Below are 19,577 nucleotides of genomic sequence, written 5' to 3' on the forward strand. Positions count from 1 at the left end.
GCCTCAAAGCTGGCATTCTCTCAACATCAGGTGGGAAGAATGCCAGCTTCCAGTCATGCGCAGGAAAAAGAAGAAGCCAGACTGCTGGACTGATGTCATGCATCGCAAGCTCACAATGTAAGTTATTTATTTAATTTTTTTACTGCTAATTACCATTGTTTCAGTCCAGTTGTGGCTTTATACAGCAGGGAGGAGCATTCCTTGCTGTACTAAGTGAACATTGGAGCGATTGATCTGTCAATGGCCCTTTAAACATATTGTACGGCTCTCGCGGAATTATATTTCAAAATATGTGGCGTTTACGGCTCTCTTAGCCAAAAAGGTTCCTGACCCCTGCTCTAGAGGTTTGGCATCAAATGATACTAGAGATCAAAGAAATATTTGGATTAAATAAGAAAGATGTAGTTTGGGAAGCCAGTCAAAAAATGAATAAGAATTGATATACTAAATCGAACAAGAGATGTTAGTTAGAGAGGGAACACTGTTTAATATAAGATTGGCTTTATTCAGAGTCAGAACAGAGGTAGAAACAAGGGGTAATATCATTATACATATTATTATATAATATGCTAAAAGTAGTAGCTAGATGTAAAGATTAGATGTTGAAAGATAGTATCACTATGTACGTTTAAATAATACTGTGATTGTTATTAGAATGGTACACAAAAACAATGAACAACTAAACAATGAACACACTCTAATACAAATATGTGTAATAATGCTACAATTACATAAGTATGATTAGTATAACAAATATTATTACTATTATTATCTATGTTTAAACAAATGACATCTAGATGCCTTACTGTTCATATAATGATATTGATATATATCGAAAAATAATAATTAAAATGGTTTTTTGGGGGGTGGGAAGGAATAGTGTGCACCTATTTTAATTACATTGATAATTAGAATAGTTTCACTACAACTTTCGAGGGCACGAAGAGAAAATATATTCTGCAAACCTCACACACGTAGACATCAGAAACAGCATCCAGCCAGTAAATGCTCAGCTCTATTCAGTCGCTGCAACTCCACCACAAATAAAGGGATTGAAGAGTCATTTTGAAAAAAACCCTCTAATGTTTTAATATAGGGTGGAAGATGTAAGAAATGGGACTGACTGATCAAGACTTTCCAAGACATTTAAACAGACTAAGGCAGACAATAGAAAAGCAACATCTTTTTCTTTTTTCTCCCTCAATGAACAGGCCAAAGTCTCCACCAATTCATGTACCTCCACATTTTCAATCAAGCCCCTCAGATTTGAAGCCTGAATCCCCAAAGGTAGGTGGATGTTGGTGAGGGGTTAAACTCTAATGGCCGCCATGATGGCTGAAAAGACCAGTGAGAAATGGGGGTATTCCAAAAGGCTGTTAAAACATGGTCCTGCCGGTAGGCCTCAGAGGCCACTGAACAACCATCTCAGGCCCCGGAGAGATCAATGTTGTTAAATGAATGTTGTACAGTGTTCCCTCGATTTTCGTGGGTTCGAACTTTGCAAATAACCTATACCAGTGTTTTCCAACCTTGGCAACTTGAAGATATTTGGACTTCAACTCCCAGAATTCCCCAGCCAGCGAATGCTGGCTGGGGAATTCTGGGAGTTGAAGTCCAGATATCTTCAAGTTGCCAAGGTTGGGGAACACTGCCCTATACCACGGTTTTTCAAAAAATATTAATTAAAAAATACTTCACAGTTTTTTTTCTATACCACGGTTTGTCCCCGCCCGATGACGTCATACGTCATCGCCAAACTTTCGTCTGAGTTAAGACCTGTGGTAGGGCTGTGGTTAGAAAGCAGTACTGAAGGCTACTGATCACTAATTGCCAGTAATTTGGCAATTCGGATCTCACAAGGCACAAGGTTGACTCAGCCTTCCATCCTTCTGAAGCGGGTAAAATGAGGTTTAGAGTCCCATATTGTTGGGGGCAATATGCTGACTCTAAACCACTTAGAGAGAGATGTGAAGCACTGTGAATTGGTACAATATAGAAGTCTAAGTGCTATTGCTATTCTGTGTGTCTGCATGCACATATATGTGTTTTCCTTTTTGGTTTGTGTGTGTTACAATCAATTTAAATTCAAAATCTGTCAAGGTATAGGCAAATAAATAACAAAAAAAAAATTATTGTTAATAAATAATTATGTTTATAAATGTCAGGATCACTAAGTGTCTTATTCAATGGTGAGTACCAGTAAAAACGGTGAGTAAATGGTTTTTAAGGGAATGGGAAATGGTAATTTAGGGGTTTAAAGTGTTAAGGGATGGTCTGTGATACTGTCCATAGCCCAAAATGGTGTATTTACTTCTGCATCTCTACTTCGTGGAAATTCGACTTTCGCGGGAGGTCTCAGAACGCATCCCCCACGAAAATCAAGCGAACACTGTAGTTGGGTTTTTTACTGGTTTATATTTACTATTTATGGGGCGTGCATAAACACACCATTGTGCCTACTGTCCCTGTCCTCTTTTATCATTACTCTTTACTTATGTTTATACAAACTACTATCCTGTACATGTTTGACAAATAAAATAAATAATAAAATAAAAATATTTTGTTATGTTATTTATTGCTATATATTGTACTGATATTTTATTGCTTATGACTGTCAGAGTCCGGAAGGAGTTGGGCGGCTTAAAAGTTAATTAAATTAAATTAAGGGAAGCCATAAAACAAATTCTGTTTTTTCTCTCAATCTGCTGCATCTTTTTTTTTAGGAACATGGAGAAACGAATGAACTTTCTCATTCAGAGAAAACACCCCAGAAGGTTGCAGAAAGAAATGTGTTTCCCTTGGCACAGGAAATGGACATTCAGCCAGAAAAAGATGGTATGAAGGATATTCTCATTTTCTCTTTGGTGGAATCAGTTTTAATCCCAAATTGGAATATTACAGTGGTCCCCCGATCATTGCGAGGGTTCCGTTCCAGGACCCCTCGTAATGATCAGTTTTTCGCGAAGTAGCGCTGCAGAAGTAAAAACACCATCTGCGCATGCGCAGATGGTGTTTTTACTTCCGCCGCAGCAGTGAGGAGCCGAAGATTGGGGTTTCCCCACCGCCCACGCAAACTCCTCGCTGCCGCTCGCCCGCCCTTCGCCCGCCCACGCCGTTCGCTCGTGCCGCTTCCCAGCTGAGTCCTGAAGCCAATTCGCTTCAGGACTCAGCTGGGAAGCGGCGAGAATGAACGGCGTGGGCGGGCGAAGGGCGGGCGAGCGGCGGGCGCGCGGGCAGGCAGGCGGCGGACAAGCTGTTCGCTTGCGCCGCTCGCTCGCGCCGCTTCCCAGCTGAGTCCTGAAGCCAATTCGCTTCAGGACTCAGCTGGGAAGCAGCGCGAGCGAACGGCGTGGGCGGGCGAAGGGCGGGCGAAGGGCGGGCGAGCGGCAGCGAGGAGTTTGCGTGGGCGGTGGGGAAACTCCTCGCTGATGCCCGCCGCTCGCCCTCCTGCCAGCAAGAGGGGGAAGACCTAGGGAAGCCGCCCAGCAGCTGATCTGCCCGGCGCCATCTACGCATGCGTGCCCATAGAAAAAAGGGCGCGCATGCGCAGATGGTGTTTTTACTTCCGGGTTGCAAAATCGCCATATAGCCGTTTCGCAATGATCGGGATCGCAATACCCGGGGGATCACTGTATTTCAAATAGATTAAGACAGGTCCCTGTGGCAATATTTTTCATGCAAGCTTAGTCACTACTTTTCTTCTCTCTAGAGTTGAGAAAAGTAACCAGTCCAAAGTCACTCAATGGATTTTTGTCCGTAAGGCAGTACTAAAAATTTATGGCTTTTCAATTTCTTGCCTAAATAATATTTTTAACCCCTACATCATAGATTTGTGGACGTGGGGATGCTGGGGCCAACATTTTTTATGACCTTTTTTGCCACAGTTGTTAAGTGAATCACTGCAGTTGTTAAATTAGTAACACCGTTGCAAAGCGAATTTGCCTTTCCCATTAATTTTGTTTGTCAAAAAGTCACTTGCTCCCAACACATTGCAACTGTCATGAATATGCATCAGTTACCAAGCATCTGAATGTTAACCATGTGGCCATGGGGATGCTGTAATGGTCATAAATGTGAAAATGTCCATAAGTCACTTTTTCAGTGCCATTGTAATTTCAAAGAGTCTCTAAATGAAAGATTGTAGGTTGAGGGTTACCTGTACAGATCCTTACTTAAAAGTAAATCTAGGAATTCATTCTGGCTGGGGTATTCTGGTAGTTGGAAGTCCACACATCTTAAGGTTGCCAAGATTTGAACTCTGTCCTAAAAATCTGGGAGAGAGGGATAATAATAATCAATAAGAATAATAACATCTTCCCTTTCTTTTCTCAGCTTCTCCTAGTCAGCCTGGCTTTGATTTGGAAGAACTTTTAAGCTCTACTCCAGAACTCAAATCTGACCCCCAAATGCAAAGCAGGTAAGAAAAATGTATTCATCAATTATAAGTGGAAAGCACATGTTGGACCACTATAATTAATATACACCTGATTAGGGATACTTTTCCAATGGAATTTGAGGGTGGGGGGGTACACCTAGCTCTTTCTTTCCTGCCATCTTTAACTCAGCATGATTTTAATCTCATCCTCAATTATCTTCCCTTTCCAATCTCTTCACCCTTCTGATGCTGTCGTTTGATGGACAGTTCTTCCAGGCATCCCAATTTCTGTTTTGGAGGATCATGTACCATTAGTTTGATGTCCAGACAAGTAGCTTTTCTCCTTTCACAAATAGTGTTCCTTCGATTTTCACGGGGGATGCGTTCTGAGACCACCCGCGAAAGTCAAATTTCCGCAAAGTGGAGATGTGGATGTAAATACACCATTTTTGGCTATGGACAGTATCACAAGCCTTCCCTTAACACTTAAAACCCCTAAATTACCATTTCCCATTCCCTTAACAACCATTTACAGTGATCCCCCGGTTATTGCGTCCCCGACCATTGCGAACAGGCTAATTTGCGATTTTTCAACCCGGAAGTCAAAACACCATCTGCGCATGCGTGCCCTTTTTTCTATGGGCACGCATGCGTAGATGGCGTCGGGCAGATCAGCTGCTGGGCGGCTTCCCTAGGTCTTCCCCCTCTTGCTGGCGGGAGGGCGAGCGGCGGGCATCAGCAAGGAGTTTCCCCACCGCCCACGCAAACTCCTCGCTGCCGCCCGTCCTTCGCCCGCCCACGCCGTTCATTCTCGCCGCTCCCCAGCTGAGTCCTGAAGCGAATTCGCTTCAGGACTCAGCTGGAAAGCGGCGAGAGCGAGCGCGAGCGAACGGCTTGTCCGCTGCCCGCTCGCGCATCGCCCCCCCACGCCGTTCATTCTCGCCGCTCCCCAGCTGAGTCCTGAAGCGAATTCGCTTCAGGACTCAGCTGGAAAGCGGCGAGAGCAAACGGCGAGAGCGAAGATTGGGGGCGGCGCGGCTGTTTTAAAACGTCGCCGCCGGCATGGGGGGCTTGCCAGCACCCCCCAGACCCCCAACCCGGGTTTGGGGGGCTGCTAGGAAGCCCCCCATGCCGGCGGCGACGTTTTAAAACAGCCGCGCGGCTTCCCAATGAGTCCCAAAGACAAACGCGGAAGTTCGCCTTTGACGTTTGTCTTCGGGACTCAGTTGGGAAGCCGCGCGGCTGTTTTAAAACGTCGCCGCCGGCATGGGGGGTTTCCTAGCAGCCCCCCAAACCCGGGTTGGGGGTCCGGGGGGGTGCTGGCAAGCCCCCCATGACGGCGGCGACGTTTTAAAACAGCCGCGCCGCCCCCAATCTTCGGCTCCTCGCTAGCGCTGCGGAAGTAAAAACACCATCTGCGCATGCACAGATGGTGTTTTTACTTCCGCAGCGCTACTTCGCGAAAACCCGCTCGTTGCGGGGGGTCCTGGAACGGAACCCCCGCAATGATTGGGGGATCACTGTACTCACCATTATTACTGGTACTCACCATTGAATAAGACACTTAGTGATGCTGATATTTATAAACATAATTATTTATTAACAATAAATTTTTTTGTTATTTATTTGCAAAAATTATTAGTTTTTTAAAAAAATAGTTTATTCAATTAATAAAAAAGGAGGGGAATATAAACAGGAAAAGAAGAAGGGAAAGGGGAAAAGATACACAATCATATAGTTTAGGAAAATAGTAGAATTATTACATAGTAATACATAAAAAAAAATTATGTCAATAATCTATTTCTCAAACTATGTAGGTAAAAGATATCCTTGCCATCACCGTATATATCTTATGTTGTATTTATAATTCATACATTTAATTTCCAATGCGTATATATATATATATATATTGGTTAGTGGAAAGTGGTTTGTGAAAAGGAAAAAACATTAAAGAAGAATATAATTAAGATAAAATAATGTATTGATATTCAACTAGAGTAGTTGAAGAAAATTGAATTTTGTTTAAAGAAGAAAAGATTAAATCGAGGGAACACTGTACTGTATTTTTTGGACTATAAGACACACCGTCCGTCCCCCCCAAAAAGAGGCTGAAAATTTGGGTGCTTCTTATACTCCAAATGTAGCTTTTTTGAAGCTTTTTCCCCCCCAGCCCTAACAATCTTCCAGCTTGCAGGATTTTTTTCATTCCTACTTCCTCCAAATAAGTTTTTTTCCAGCCCTAAGTCTTTGTAGGCTTGTTTACATTGCTGATTTTTTTTTTCAGCCCTAAAAAGGGGATAAAATAATCAACACAGATATCATCCTTCCCCCCTTCATTGATTTCTGTTTAGTGTAGTGCTGGTCATGGCTGTGTCTCATTGGCGGGATGGAGGTGGGCGGGGACTCTTGTCTATTTGTTTGTCTGTCTGTCTCTCAGCCCCTTGAATACAACCCTCGAGCGCAACACGGTCTCCCTTTTCGCTGAAGTTTCAGGCCTCAGCCCAGATCTCCTTACTGACATGGATGATGGTGCTGATTTGCAAGGTAAAATATAATGTTTGTTTCTGCATTTCCCCCCACTGGGATTTAAACTTCAGGAATCCTAGCACAATTGTCATTCCAAAAAAACCCTGTAGCTTTCTTTCCTAGTGGGACGTTCTGATTTTGGTGCCTAATGAACAGATGTCAACTGATGTCCATGTCTACTGTTTTTGTAGGGGATGCCTTAGAAACCCTGATAGCAGAAAAAACTCAGCTTCAAGAAGAACGGTAAGACAAAGCACCTGCTGTATTTTTCGGAGTATAAGATGCATCGGAATATAAGACACACCTTAGTTTTTGGGGAGGAAAATAGGGAAAAGAATATGTTTACCTGATATTTATCTGGCTAGCGTGCTTAGTCTGGTCAACTTCACCACATTATTTTATCCCCTGGTTAAGGGCTTAAAAAAAACTTTATTCTGAGAGAGTAACAATGGGCTTGCAAGCCAGTAAGAGCTGGGAACATTATTAGCACCTGGCTTTAGAGCTGGAAAGAAACATTTGGAGCAAGTGAAGCAATGAAAAAAAATAAACATACAAAGACAGGGTTTGAAAAACATTCCTTTCAGTGAGTAACAATGAAAGAGCTTGCAAGCTGGTAGGAGCTGGGAACATTATTAGCACCTGGTTTTAGGGCTGGAAAGAAACATTAGGAGCAAGTAGAGAATGAAAAAAAAACCCTACAAAGACAGGGTTTGAAAAACATTCTTCTCAGTGAGTAACAATGAAAGAGCTTGCAAGCTGGTAGGAGCTGGGAACATTATTAGCACCTGGTTAGGGCTGGAAAGAAACATTAGGAGCAAGAAGAGAATGAAAAAAAACCTACAAAGACAGGGTTTGGAAAACATTTTTCGCATAGAGCTTGCAACCTGGTAAGAGCTCGGAACATTGCTAGCACCTGGTTAGGGCTGGAAAGAAACTTATTCGGAGCAAGTTAGATCAATGAAAAAAATCCTGAAAAGATTTAGGGCTTGAAAAACATTCTCTGCAGAGAGAAACAATGAAAGAGCCTGCAGGATAAGAGCTGGAAAGATCATTAGCAGCTAGTTAGGGCTGGGGGGAAAAAGCTACATTCATAATATAAGACAGACCCAAATTATCAGTCTCTTTTAGGGAGGAAAAAGGTGTGCCTTATACTGCAAAAAATACTATAGTTTGCCATCTCAAATTAATGAAAGCCAGAAACCTTGTTAACATAAATTCATACCCACTGTCCATAAAACTGTTCATATTTTAGTTGGCTTTAGAGTATGTCCTTCTGGATTTTGAAGCTGGCTTTAAAACTTTTATGTCCTTGGTCATCCCATCTCCAGGATGGCTCTGGACACAGCCCGCCGCCATCTTATTAACCGTGTGGAGGAGCTCAGCGAAGAGCGGGAATCCTTGCGGATGGAGAATGAAAGATCATTGATTGACCTGCGCAGCTGCCAGGTGCAGCTGAAAGAAGCTGAGTCGGAAATTCTTCGGTAAATTTTAGCCACTCTCCCGTGTTTATTCCACCTCTTTGTCTACAAAGGAACGCTGGATTTGATAAGATAAAGTATAGGAAGGCCTCACTTACTGGTTGCCTCATGCAGCTATCCAAAATTACGATGGTGCTGAAAAAATAATTTTAGAACCAAGGCTCACATTGATGACCTTCACAGCATTGCTCAATTAATTGATTACCACTAGGCCGGTGATGGCGAACCTTTTTTTCCTCGGGTGCAGAAAGCACTTGTGCTTTCATCAGGGGTGGGCAGCAGGCAGGATGGGGTGGAACGCAGTTCCACCGGCGGAAATGAAGATGCGTGCGCAGCTCCAGCTGATTGGAGGCTGTCACTTCCTGGATTATTGGTCATGGATTGTCCCTCCTTTTAATAGAAACATAGAAACATAGAAGACTGACGGCAGAAAAAGACCTCATGATCCATCTTGTCTGCCCTTATACTATTTCCTGTATTTTATTTTAGGATGGATATATGTTTATCCCAGGCATGTTTAAATTCAGTTACTGTGGATTTATCAACCACGTCTGCTGGACGTTTGTTCCAAGGATCTACTACTCTTTCAGTAAAATAATATTTTCTCATGTTGCTTTTGATCTTTCCCCCAACTAACTTCAGATTGTGTCCCCTTGTTCTTGTGTTCACTTTCCTATTAAAAACACTTCCCTCCTGGACCTTATTTAACCCTTTAACATATTTAAATGTTTCGATCATGTTCCCCCTTTTCCTTCTGTCCTCCAGACTATACAGATTGAGTTCATTGAGTCTTTTCCTGATACGTTTTATGCTTAAGACCTTCCACCATTCTTGTAGCCCGTCTTTGGACCCGTTCAATTTTGTCAATATCTTTTTGTAGGTGAGGTCTCCAGAACTGAACACAGGATTCCAAATGTGGTCTTTTTCCCCCTGCTGCTGCTGCTGCTATATCTGAGCTCCTTGCTTTTTTCCTCTTTCCTCCTTTCTGGCCTCGGTTAAGCTTCCCTCTCTCCTGCCCGGCTCCCCTCCAGCCTCATACGGCCACCTCCCTCCTGAGGTGCAAGCAGAAGGCGTGGGTGGAAGCGGCACTGGCAGCATTTATGGCAGCACCTGTTCGCCTAGCTACCTAGGCTGAGGTGGGGGGGGGGCGACCCAGGAAGGAGAGCCCAGAAAATACGAAGCAAATTGTCACCCCAGCGAGCGACACCGGTGAGGTTGTAAGTCGAGGACTTAACAGTTCACTTGAACAATGATGATCGTTCCAGCCACTCCCACCTGGCCACATGGCCGGCAAGCCACTCCTACCCAGTCACATGACCATTAAGCCACACCCACAAAATAAGCCACACTTACAGTGTGGCAGTAAACATTTTGGCTGCCCATTACTGGCTATCGTGCATGCCTGAGTGCCCACACCCATAATTCAATGTCTGGGGATGGTGAAAATGCCCCCCTGCCTGCCCCCCCCCAGAGGCCCTACGGAGGCCTGAGACAGCCCATCTCCCAAATTCTGGTGGCCCTGGTAGGCCCGTTTTTCGCTCTGTCCAGGCTCCAGAGGCAAAAATGTCCTTCCCCATCCCCCTGGAGACTCTCTGGAAGCCAAAAAATGCCCTCCCAGAGTCTCCGGGTGAGCCAAAAATAAGCTGGCCGGCACACACATGCACATTGCAGCTGAGCTAGGGTAACAGCTCACCTGCCAGCAAATATATCTCCATGTGCTACCTGTGGCACCCATGCCGTAGATTCGCCATCACTGCACTAAGTCACTACTAGTCACTACTTTGATACGGCCGCAATTTGAATACTGTGTTCAGTTCTGGGGGGCCCAATTTAAAAATGACATTAATAAACCAGAGCAAGTTCAAAAGAGAGTTACAAGGATGGTGAGTGGTCTGGAAACCACGTCCTATGAGGAACAGTTAAAGGATCTAGGGATGTTTAGTCTGCAAAGGAGAAGACTAAGAGGAGACTTGATAGCTGTCTGCAAATATCTGAAGGGCTGTCACAGAGCAGAGGGAATCAGCATTGTTCTCATTAGCACATGGAAGGACTAGGAACAATGGAATGAAACTGCAAGGGAGTAGATTTAGATTAGATATCAGAAAAAACTTTCTAACATTAAGGGTGATAAACCAGTGGTAGAGTTTGCCACAGGAGGTGAGGAGCTTGCCATCACTGGAGGTCTTCAAACAGAGACTGGACAGTCATCTTTCTGGGATGGTTTAGTGAATCCTGCATTGAGGAGGGGGCTGGACCCGATGACCCTGGAGGTCCCTTCCAACTCTATGATTCTATGAATACTTGTTATTCTGTGTCTGATCAGTTTTGTTTTTCCCCCATCGACAAGTGCAGAGGAATTGGAGAGGAAGGGATTATAGGAGTATAAGGAGGCACTTAATGATGAATAAACATTAAAGAAATGTACAAGAACCACCCATTTGCCTTGGACACTTGGAGCTTAGAATTACATGCATACAAGGGCTAGCATTTATTTTTTTTACTACTATTTAAATGGTGCATCGGTTGTCAAAATCGATATTGTCTAAGAGTGATGGCAAACCTTTATTGGCTCATGTTCCAAAAGGGGGAAAGCAGGGAGAGGGTCACACGTGTGCATGGCCAGACCCATAATTCCATGCATACAACCCTGCCCGCCCCCCGTGCATGCACATGTGACACACACACACCACTCCTGGCATGTGATGGCACACCCATTTTTTTCTCTCCCTGGGCTTCAGAGCCTTTGGCCCACGTGCCTTTCAAATCTTATGTTGGCTGCCTTTTAATTCTTTTTTAAAAAATTATTTTAATTGCCTGAAGTATGTCTTCAATAAAAATGAATGCACGCATATGAGGCCACTGCCTTGGTTATGTGATTTCTGATCCAGTTCTAGGATATAAGACATCTATGCATTTAAAAAAACCAAAGCAAAGCCTGTGTTCATATTTCTCTTTCAAACTTTGAATTTCAGGATCCGGCAGGAAATTAAGGATTCGAGGCGTTCCAGTGAGGAAGGAGAGGTAACCACCCAGCAATCTCATCCATAACTGGCGGGTGTTGAGGTCTCTGGGATAGAGAGGCAAGAGTACACACCAAGCCAGTGCCCACTTTTTTTATTTGTTTTGTCAAGTACTGTACATATTGGAGGTATGTAAAGATATAATAATATTCATATACAGTGGTACCTCATCTTACGAATGCCTCTTCTAACGAACTTTTTAAGATACGAACCCGGTGTTTAAGATTTTTTTGCCTCTTCTTCCGAACTATTTTCACCTTACGAACCCAAGCAGCTGCTGCTGGGATGAAGGGGTTTCTTTTCCCCCCCTTTTTTGAAGAAAGAAAAGGGAGGGGCGGCTTGGAGGAGGAAAGACTTTGCAGAGAACAGCGTGCTTGCAGAGGCACTGAAACGGTGTCTTCTGAAGAAAGAAAAGGGAGGGGCGGCTTGGAGGAGGAAAGATTTTGCAGAGAGCAGCTTGCTTGCAGAGGCACTGAAAGGGTGTCTTTTGAAGAAAGAAAAGGGAGGGGCGCCCCCCTTGCCTTTCTTCCTTCCCACTCACCCTTTAGCCTAGCCTTGCTTCTTCCACCCGCCCCCTTTAGCTGCTCCTCCCTGCCCTCTGTTCGCCTCCCTTCTAAAGTTTGGGATTTTCCTGAAGGATTTGCACGCATTATTTGCTTTTACATTGATTCCTATGGGAAACATTGTTTCGTCTTACGAACTTTTCACCTTACGAACCTCCTCCTGGAACCAATTAAGTTCGTATCATGAGGTACCACTGTACTTGATTCTAGTAAGAGGGGACGGAAGGCACTCGGGTGCACTTATACACACCCCTTACTGACGTCTTAGGAATCGGGAGAGGTCAACAGTGGATAGTCTAAGGGTAAAGTTTTGGAGATTAGTTGATGATACTACGGTCTGCTAGTGAGTTCCATGCATCAACTACTCGGTTACTAAAGTCGTACTTCCTGCAGTCCAGCTCAGAGAGGTTTATATTAATTTTGTGTCTGTTGTGTGCTCGTGTGTTGTTGTGGTTGAAGCTGAAGTAGTCGTTGACAGGAAGGACGTTGTAACAGATGATTTTTATGGGCTATGCTTAGGTCGTGTTTAAGGCGACGTAGTTCTAAGCTTTCTAAACATAGGATTGTAAGTCTAGCTTCGTAGGGTATTCGGTTGTGAGTGGAGGAATGAAGGACTCTTCTGGTAAAGTATCTCTGGATATTTTCTAGAGTATGTCCGAAATGCGGTGTGTGTTCCAGACAGATGAGCTGTATTCAAGGATTGGTCTGGCGAAAGTTTTGTATGCTCTGGTTAGTGTGAGATTGCCGGAATTTTTTTTTTTAATTTTATTTCATTCTTTGTCCAATATACAATACATATGGAAGAGAATAGACATTAAGTAATATATATAAAGATAGTAAGTAAAAAAGAAGAGAAGTAGATGAGAGGGAGAGAATATATATGATATATGAGATAAGAAAAGACAATTGGACAGGGGACGTTAGGGACACCAGTGCACTTATGTACGCCCCTTACTGGCCTCTTAGGAACCTGGAGAGGTCAATCGTGGATAGTCTAAGGGAGAAATGTTGGGAGTTGGGAGTTGACACTATTGAGTCCGGTAATGAGTTCCACGCTTCGACAACTTGATTGTTAAAGTCATGTTTTTTACAGTCAAGTTTAGAGCGGTTAATATTAAGTTTGAATCTGTTGCGTGCTCTTGTGTTGTTGCGGTTGAAGCTGAAGTAGTTGTTGACCGGAAGGACCGGAAGGAAGAATTGTGTTGTGTTGTGTGTTGCTGTGTGTTGTGTTGTGCCGGAGCTTGTTGTGTCATGCGTTTCCATCCAAATGTATCTGACTGGTGAAGTCTGGGAGCTACCACCTCCACATCTAGAGGATACTAAGCTGGGAAGACTGGGTTTCTGGTAAAAGAGGATTCAGAACTTTGAATGCCAGTGAATACATGAGATACTCAAAGTTTGCTATTTCCTCCCCAGGTGGAAGGGGGGCTGCCCCGAACTCAGAGGTTCACCCGTTCTGAGATGGCACGAGTCGTGATGGAGCGTAATTTGTATAAAGAGAGGCTGATGGAACTACAGGAAGCAGTTCGACGGACCGAGCTTCTGAGGTGAGCCGTAACCAAGATAGCAATAGCAATAACATTTAGATTCAAATACCACTTCACAGTGCCTTCTCTAAATGGTTTATAAAGTCAGCATATATTGCCCTTAACAATCTCCGCCCCCATTTTACCCATCTTGGAAGGATGGAAAGCTGGGTCAACCTTAAGCCTGGTGAGATTCGATCTGCCAAACTGCTGACAGCTGGTGATCAGCAGAAGTAGCCTGCAGTACTGCACTCTAACCACTGCACCACTGTGGCTCAAAAGAGAAGAATCCTTGACTCGATTTATAACCACAATTGAGCCATTCTGTTGCTAACCAAGATCATAGAAACATAGAAACATAGAAGTCTGATGGCAGAAAAAGACCTCATGGTCCATCTAGTCTGCCCTTATACTATTTTCTGTATTCTATCTTAGGATGGATATATATTTATGCCAGGCATGTTTAAATTCAGTTACTGTGGATTTATCCACCACATCTGCTGGAAGTTTGTTCCAAGGATCTACTACTCTTTCAGTAAAATAATATTTTCTCATGTTGCTTTTGTTCAACATTGTTGAAGGTTACCCCAGTCTGTGAATTTTGACACCGTTAAATGCATCACTGCAATCATTAAGTTAATAACACAATTGTTAGGAGAATCTGACTTTTCGATTGATTTTGCTTGTCGGAAGATCACAAAATGTAACCCTACGACACTGCCACCATCATAAATAAATTCCAGTTGTCAAGTGTCCAAATTTTGGTTACAAGACCACGGGGTGGCAACAACAGTCGTGAGTGTGAAAAATGACCATATGCCATTTTTTCCCCTTGTGCTGTTGTAATTTCAAACAGTCACTAAACGAATGGTTGAAAGTTGATGACTATCTGCATTCTGCCGTCAAATGGTCTTTGCCAACCTTCCTTCCTTCCTTCCTTCCTTCCTTCCTTCCTTCCTTCCTTCCTTCCTTCCTTTTCTTTCTTTCTTTATTTTATTCATTCATTCATTCATTCATTCATTCATTCATTCATTAGATTTGTATGCCGCCCCTCTCCGTAGACTCAGGGTGGCTAACAACAGTAATAAAACAACATATAACAAATCTAATATTTAAAATAACTAAAAACCCTTATTAAAAACCAAACATACACACAAATATACCATGCATAAATTGTTTAGGCCTAGGGGGAATGAATATCTCAATTCCCCCATGCCTGATGACAAAGGTGGATTTTAAGGAGCTTACAAAAGGCAAGGAGGATGGAGGCAATTCTGATCTCTGGGGGAGCTGATTCCAGAGGGTCGGGGCCGCCACATAGAAGGCTCTTCCCCTGGGTCTCACCAAACGACATTGTTTAGTCGACAGGACCCGGAGAAGGCCAGCTCTGTTACCTAACTGGTCGCTGGGATTCGTGCGGCAGAAGGCGGTCCCATAGATATTCTGGTCCGGTGCCATGAAGGGCTTTATAGGTCATAACCAACACTTTGAATTGTGATCGGAAACTGATCGGCAACCAATGCAGACTGCGGAGTGTTGGTGTAACATGGACATACCTAGGGAAGCCCATGATTGCTCTCGCAGCTGCATCCTGCACGATCTGAAGTTTCCGAACACTCTTCAAAGGTAGCCCCATGTGGAGAGCGTTACAGTAGTCGAGTCTCGAGGTGATGAGGGCGTGAGTGACTGTGAGCAGTGACTCCCGGTCCAAATAGGGCCACAACTGGTGCACCAGGCGAACCTGGGCAAACGCCCCCCTCGCCACAGCTGAAAGATGTTTCTCTAATGTGAGCTGTGGATCGAGGAGGACGCCCAAGTTGCAGACCCTCTCTGAGGGGGTCAATAATTCCCCCCCCAGGGTGATGGAGGGACAGATGGAATTGTCCTTGGGAGACAAAACCCACAGCAACTCCATCTTATCAAGGTTGAGTTTGAGTCTGTTGACACCCATCCAGATCCCAACAGCCTCCAGGCACCGGCACATCACTTCCACTGCTTCGTTGACCGGACATGGGGTGGAGATGTACAACTTTCCAGTTGAACTCAGGGAATAATCCCTCATTCGATTTAAAACTTGTCTTAACCTAGCCACGGCACTTTTTAAAACACTTGGGTTGCTTCCTAGCCAAACCCTTTGCTATGATTCAGAGGTGAATGGGGAATTTTTCATCTCTCGCTTCTGGTCCAAAGATTTTATTCCTGCTTGTTATAACAGCATCCCAGGGACCAAGATGGGAGAAGAAGAAGAGGGGAGGAATTCTCTTTTGCATGGCTGATTAAGCAGCTTACAGCTAAGGAAATGAGCTACTTTGGGAATTACGAATTGGTGATGCTTATATTCAGGTGGGGGTTCCTACTTACCGCCACTACTGGAACAATGAGTGTGCAGTCCTCCTCGTCAACGTGCACGCTCGTGTGCATCCCAGTGAGATTTTCCTGCCGAGATTTTGCAGGAAGCAATTTTTTTTTGCTTTTGCGCAGAAGCAAAAATTAACAAAATATCTTGCACGCCTGCATCCTCTCGTAAGTGCATGCACAGAAGCAAAATCTCGCTGGGGCGCATGCATCCCAGCAACGTGGAGCTGCTCACGCAACTCCATTTTCACTACTGGTGCGGAGTGTGGCCCGTACTGGCTAGCAACCCATTACCTCCGGGACTGCCTTCTGCCACACGAATCTCAGTGACCGATTAGGTCCCACAGAGTTGGCCTTCTCCGGGTCCCGTTGACTAAACAATGTTGTCTGGCGGGACCCAGGAGAAGAGCCTTTTTTGTGGTGGCCCCGGCCCTCTGGAATCAACTCCCCCCGGAGATTAGAACTGCCCTCACCCTCCTCGCCTTTCGTAAGTTATTGAAAATTCACCTTTGTAGCCAGGCATGGGGAAATTGACATATCCCCCAACTACCTTGGTTTGTGTATGGTTTGACTGGATCGTATGATTATTTTACTATAAGGGTTTTTAAATTGTTTTTTAAATATTGGATTTGTAGACTGTTTATTATTGTTGTGAGATGCTCCAAGTCTTCGGAGAGGGGCAGCATACAAATATTATTATTATTATTATTATTATTATTATTATTATTATTATTATTATTATCTGTTGCTAACCAAGATCATTTTGGCGGGGCCCAGGGGAAGAGCCTTCTCTGTGACGGCCCCGGCCCTCTGGAACCAACTCCCCCCGGAGATTAGAATTGCCCCCACCCTCCTCGCCTTTCGTAAGCTCCTTAAAACCCACCTCTGCCGTCAGGGATGGGGGAACTGAGATACTCTTTCCCCCTAGGCCTTTACAATTTATGCATGGTATGTTTGCTTGTAGGTATGGATTTACATTCTGTTTTTATTGTTGTTAGCCGCCCTGAATCTACGGAGAGGGGCGGCATACAAATCCAATCAATCAATATTATTATTATTATTATTATTATTATTATTATTATTATTATTATTATTATTATTATTGCTATCTTCCAGTCTTAGAAACTTCCTTGGTCACAATTGAGTGTCCTTTCTCCAAGTCATGTTACTAACTAATGCAATAGTACCTGGACTTTTCCCTTCTATGTTTTTTCTTTCTTTAAAATTGAAATAGGTTTCTATTTTATTTTTATAGCCCACTTTCCCAATCTGAGTTCACTTTGCTGTCTGTTTGTTTTAAGAGTATGATTTAGCTGTAAAAGTTCCAGGACATTTATGAAACATAAAAGTAGGTAATCATTACATTTGTTAACCCAATTTACTTAAAAAGCTTTATTTTTCACTTGGTTACATCTGCAGCCAATTAATTAATTATTTTTGTCAGTTTGACAAGTTGGCTAAAATTAAAGCTGAAGACACATGGCAAAATTATATATTTGGCCTTAGACACTTCAGTTTGTTCATAGTTCCACTAAAAAAAAAAAAAAACCAGGAAAAAAGTTGGGGAAAAAACAGTAACAAATAAATTTTGCCTGTAGACATTGAATCTTCAGTTTAATTTTTTGAACTAATATCACTATCGGCAATTTCTGTTTTTGCTGGACCTGAATCTTCATTTTTATCCTTCTAATAGATTTCTGATTTTAGCAAGTAAAATTTGTTGAGATTCATAAAACCTTCTCTATTTGTTTGCATGTTTGAGCACTATAATTTCTATATACAGGTAGTCCTTGATTTACAACCATAATGGAACTTGCCCATTACAGTCATATGTCATGACTGTCATAAAGCGGATTAACATGTGATTTTAACCGGTTTTTGCCGCAGCCGTTAAAAAAATGCAGCAGTTGTAAAGCAAACACCGCGAACATTAAGCAAACGTAAAGGATACTAATTTGGTTCTTTCCAACGGATGGCGGGGACCTTGGAAACAGTTCAAGTACAAGTTCATTTATTAGGTCATTTTATACAACTCATTGTTTGCTATGGGACATTTTTGCTGAAACTGGAAATAGACACCAGCTTTTTGGCAAAAACATTTAAAATCATGGTCGCATGACTGAGATGCTACAAATGTCCATAAGTTCTGCAGGGTTGCCAAGTGCCCCAAACTCAGTCATGAGACAACAGGAGGGAGGGCGTTGGAACTTCAGAAGTGGATCATAATCATATTTTGTGGGTTCTGACATAACTTCAAACAGTTACTAAGCCACCAATCATAAGATCAGGCGGTACTGAAAACTTAAATAGAGAATTGTCTTTCATTGCTCAGAGTTGGAGAAAAGATGGAAGGCTGTGATTTATTTATTTTAAAAAATAAAATAAAATGATAGATGATTCTAACAGAAAATATTTTTCCAGATGTATTTTTAAGTCACCAAATAAGGCATGAGAGGAAGGAAGGAGGGAGACTGAATTGCCAAGCACTTTTCTGAATTGTCATATCTCTTAGTCTGCAGTTGTTATCACTCCCACCTGCTGTTTGTGTTTTAAGCAGCAGTTAGAATAGAATTAGGGCTGAGAAGGAAATGGTCATTTTCTTCCTTTCCCTAGATACAGTGTTTCTCAAATAGTGGGGCGGGGCCCCCTGAGAGGCGATGCCTCTCAAATAGTGGGGGCGTATGACCCAGGGTCAGGAACATGCTTTTTTTGCCACAGGGAGTAGGGGGTTGTATTATTATTATTATTATTATTATTATTATTATTATTATGTCAGTACAACACAGCAAACGAGATCACTATGCTGGATTTCGTATTTCATCACCAGTCGGGCGCTTCCCAAGCACCTAGGACTGCGTGATGTAGCGGCAAATTATGTTTGCCGATCCCAGTAAAGCAGCATTTGCAATTGACAGATGGAGATTTTGTCAATTCCGATGGTTTTCAAATGTCCCCTGAGATCCTTTGGCACTGCGCCCAGCGTGCCAATTACCACTGGGACCACTTTCTCTGGCTTATGCCAGAGTCGTTGCAGCTCGATTTTTTAGATCTTCGTATTTCACTAATTTCTCTAGCTGCTTCTCCTCAATTCTGCTGTCTGCTGGGATTGCAATGTCGATGATCCATACTTTCTTTTTCCCCATGATCACAATGTCTGGTGTGTTATGCTTCAGAATTTGGTCAGTCTGAAGTCGGAAGTCCCACAGTAGTTTTGCTTGCTCATTTTCGACCACTTTTTCGGGCTTATGATCCCACCAGTTCTTTGCCACTGGTAAATGGTAGTTCCGGCACAAGTTCCAGTGGATCATCTGTGCCACAGCATCATGTCTATTATTATTATTATTATTATTATTATTATTATTATTATTATTATTATTATTATTTATTAGATTTGTATGCCGCCCTTCTCTTCAGACTCGGGGAGGTTCACAACAATAATAAAACAGTGTACAATGAACAAATCTAATGTTTAAAAGAAAATATCTACAAACCTATTATTTAAAAAAAAAATGCAACACAAGCATACCATACATAAAACTATATAAGCCTGGGGGAGATGTCTCAATTCCCCCATGCCTGGCGATATATATGGGTCTTAAGCAATTTACGAAAGACAAGGAGGGTGGGGGCATTTCTCATCTCTGGGGGGAGTTGATTCCAGAGGGCTGGGGCCGCCACAGAGAAGGCTCTTCCCCTGGGGCCCGCCAGACGACATTGTTTAGTTGACAGGACCC

At 43.2% G+C, this 19,577-nt stretch overlaps 2 protein-coding genes across 4 annotated transcripts in view; one reads left to right on the forward strand and one right to left on the reverse strand.

Moving 5' to 3' along the window:
- Positions 1-19,577, reverse strand: part of RPL28 (ribosomal protein L28) — a 251,742-nt gene that overhangs the window by 227,197 nt on the left and 4,968 nt on the right. The gene's annotated exons all lie outside the window — the stretch shown is intronic.
- LOC139154359 (C-Jun-amino-terminal kinase-interacting protein 4-like) overlaps positions 1-19,577 on the forward strand; it is a 57,406-nt gene that overhangs the window by 13,600 nt on the left and 24,229 nt on the right. For all 3 annotated transcript variants that reach the window (XM_070728864.1, XM_070728862.1, XM_070728863.1), the window contains exons 5-12: positions 1,212-1,287; positions 2,724-2,835; positions 4,333-4,417; positions 6,813-6,919; positions 7,093-7,144; positions 8,230-8,382; positions 11,352-11,400; positions 13,379-13,509. In XM_070728864.1, coding sequence (XP_070584965.1) covers positions 1,212-1,287; positions 2,724-2,835; positions 4,333-4,417; positions 6,813-6,919; positions 7,093-7,144; positions 8,230-8,382; positions 11,352-11,400; positions 13,379-13,509 — 765 coding nt within the window. The remainder of the gene's footprint in view (positions 1-1,211; positions 1,288-2,723; positions 2,836-4,332; positions 4,418-6,812; positions 6,920-7,092; positions 7,145-8,229; positions 8,383-11,351; positions 11,401-13,378; positions 13,510-19,577) is intronic.

This window comes from Erythrolamprus reginae, chromosome Z (genome assembly GCF_031021105.1).
Source record: "Erythrolamprus reginae isolate rEryReg1 chromosome Z, rEryReg1.hap1, whole genome shotgun sequence".
In the NCBI taxonomy this organism is placed as follows: domain Eukaryota; kingdom Metazoa; phylum Chordata; class Lepidosauria; order Squamata; family Dipsadidae; genus Erythrolamprus; species Erythrolamprus reginae.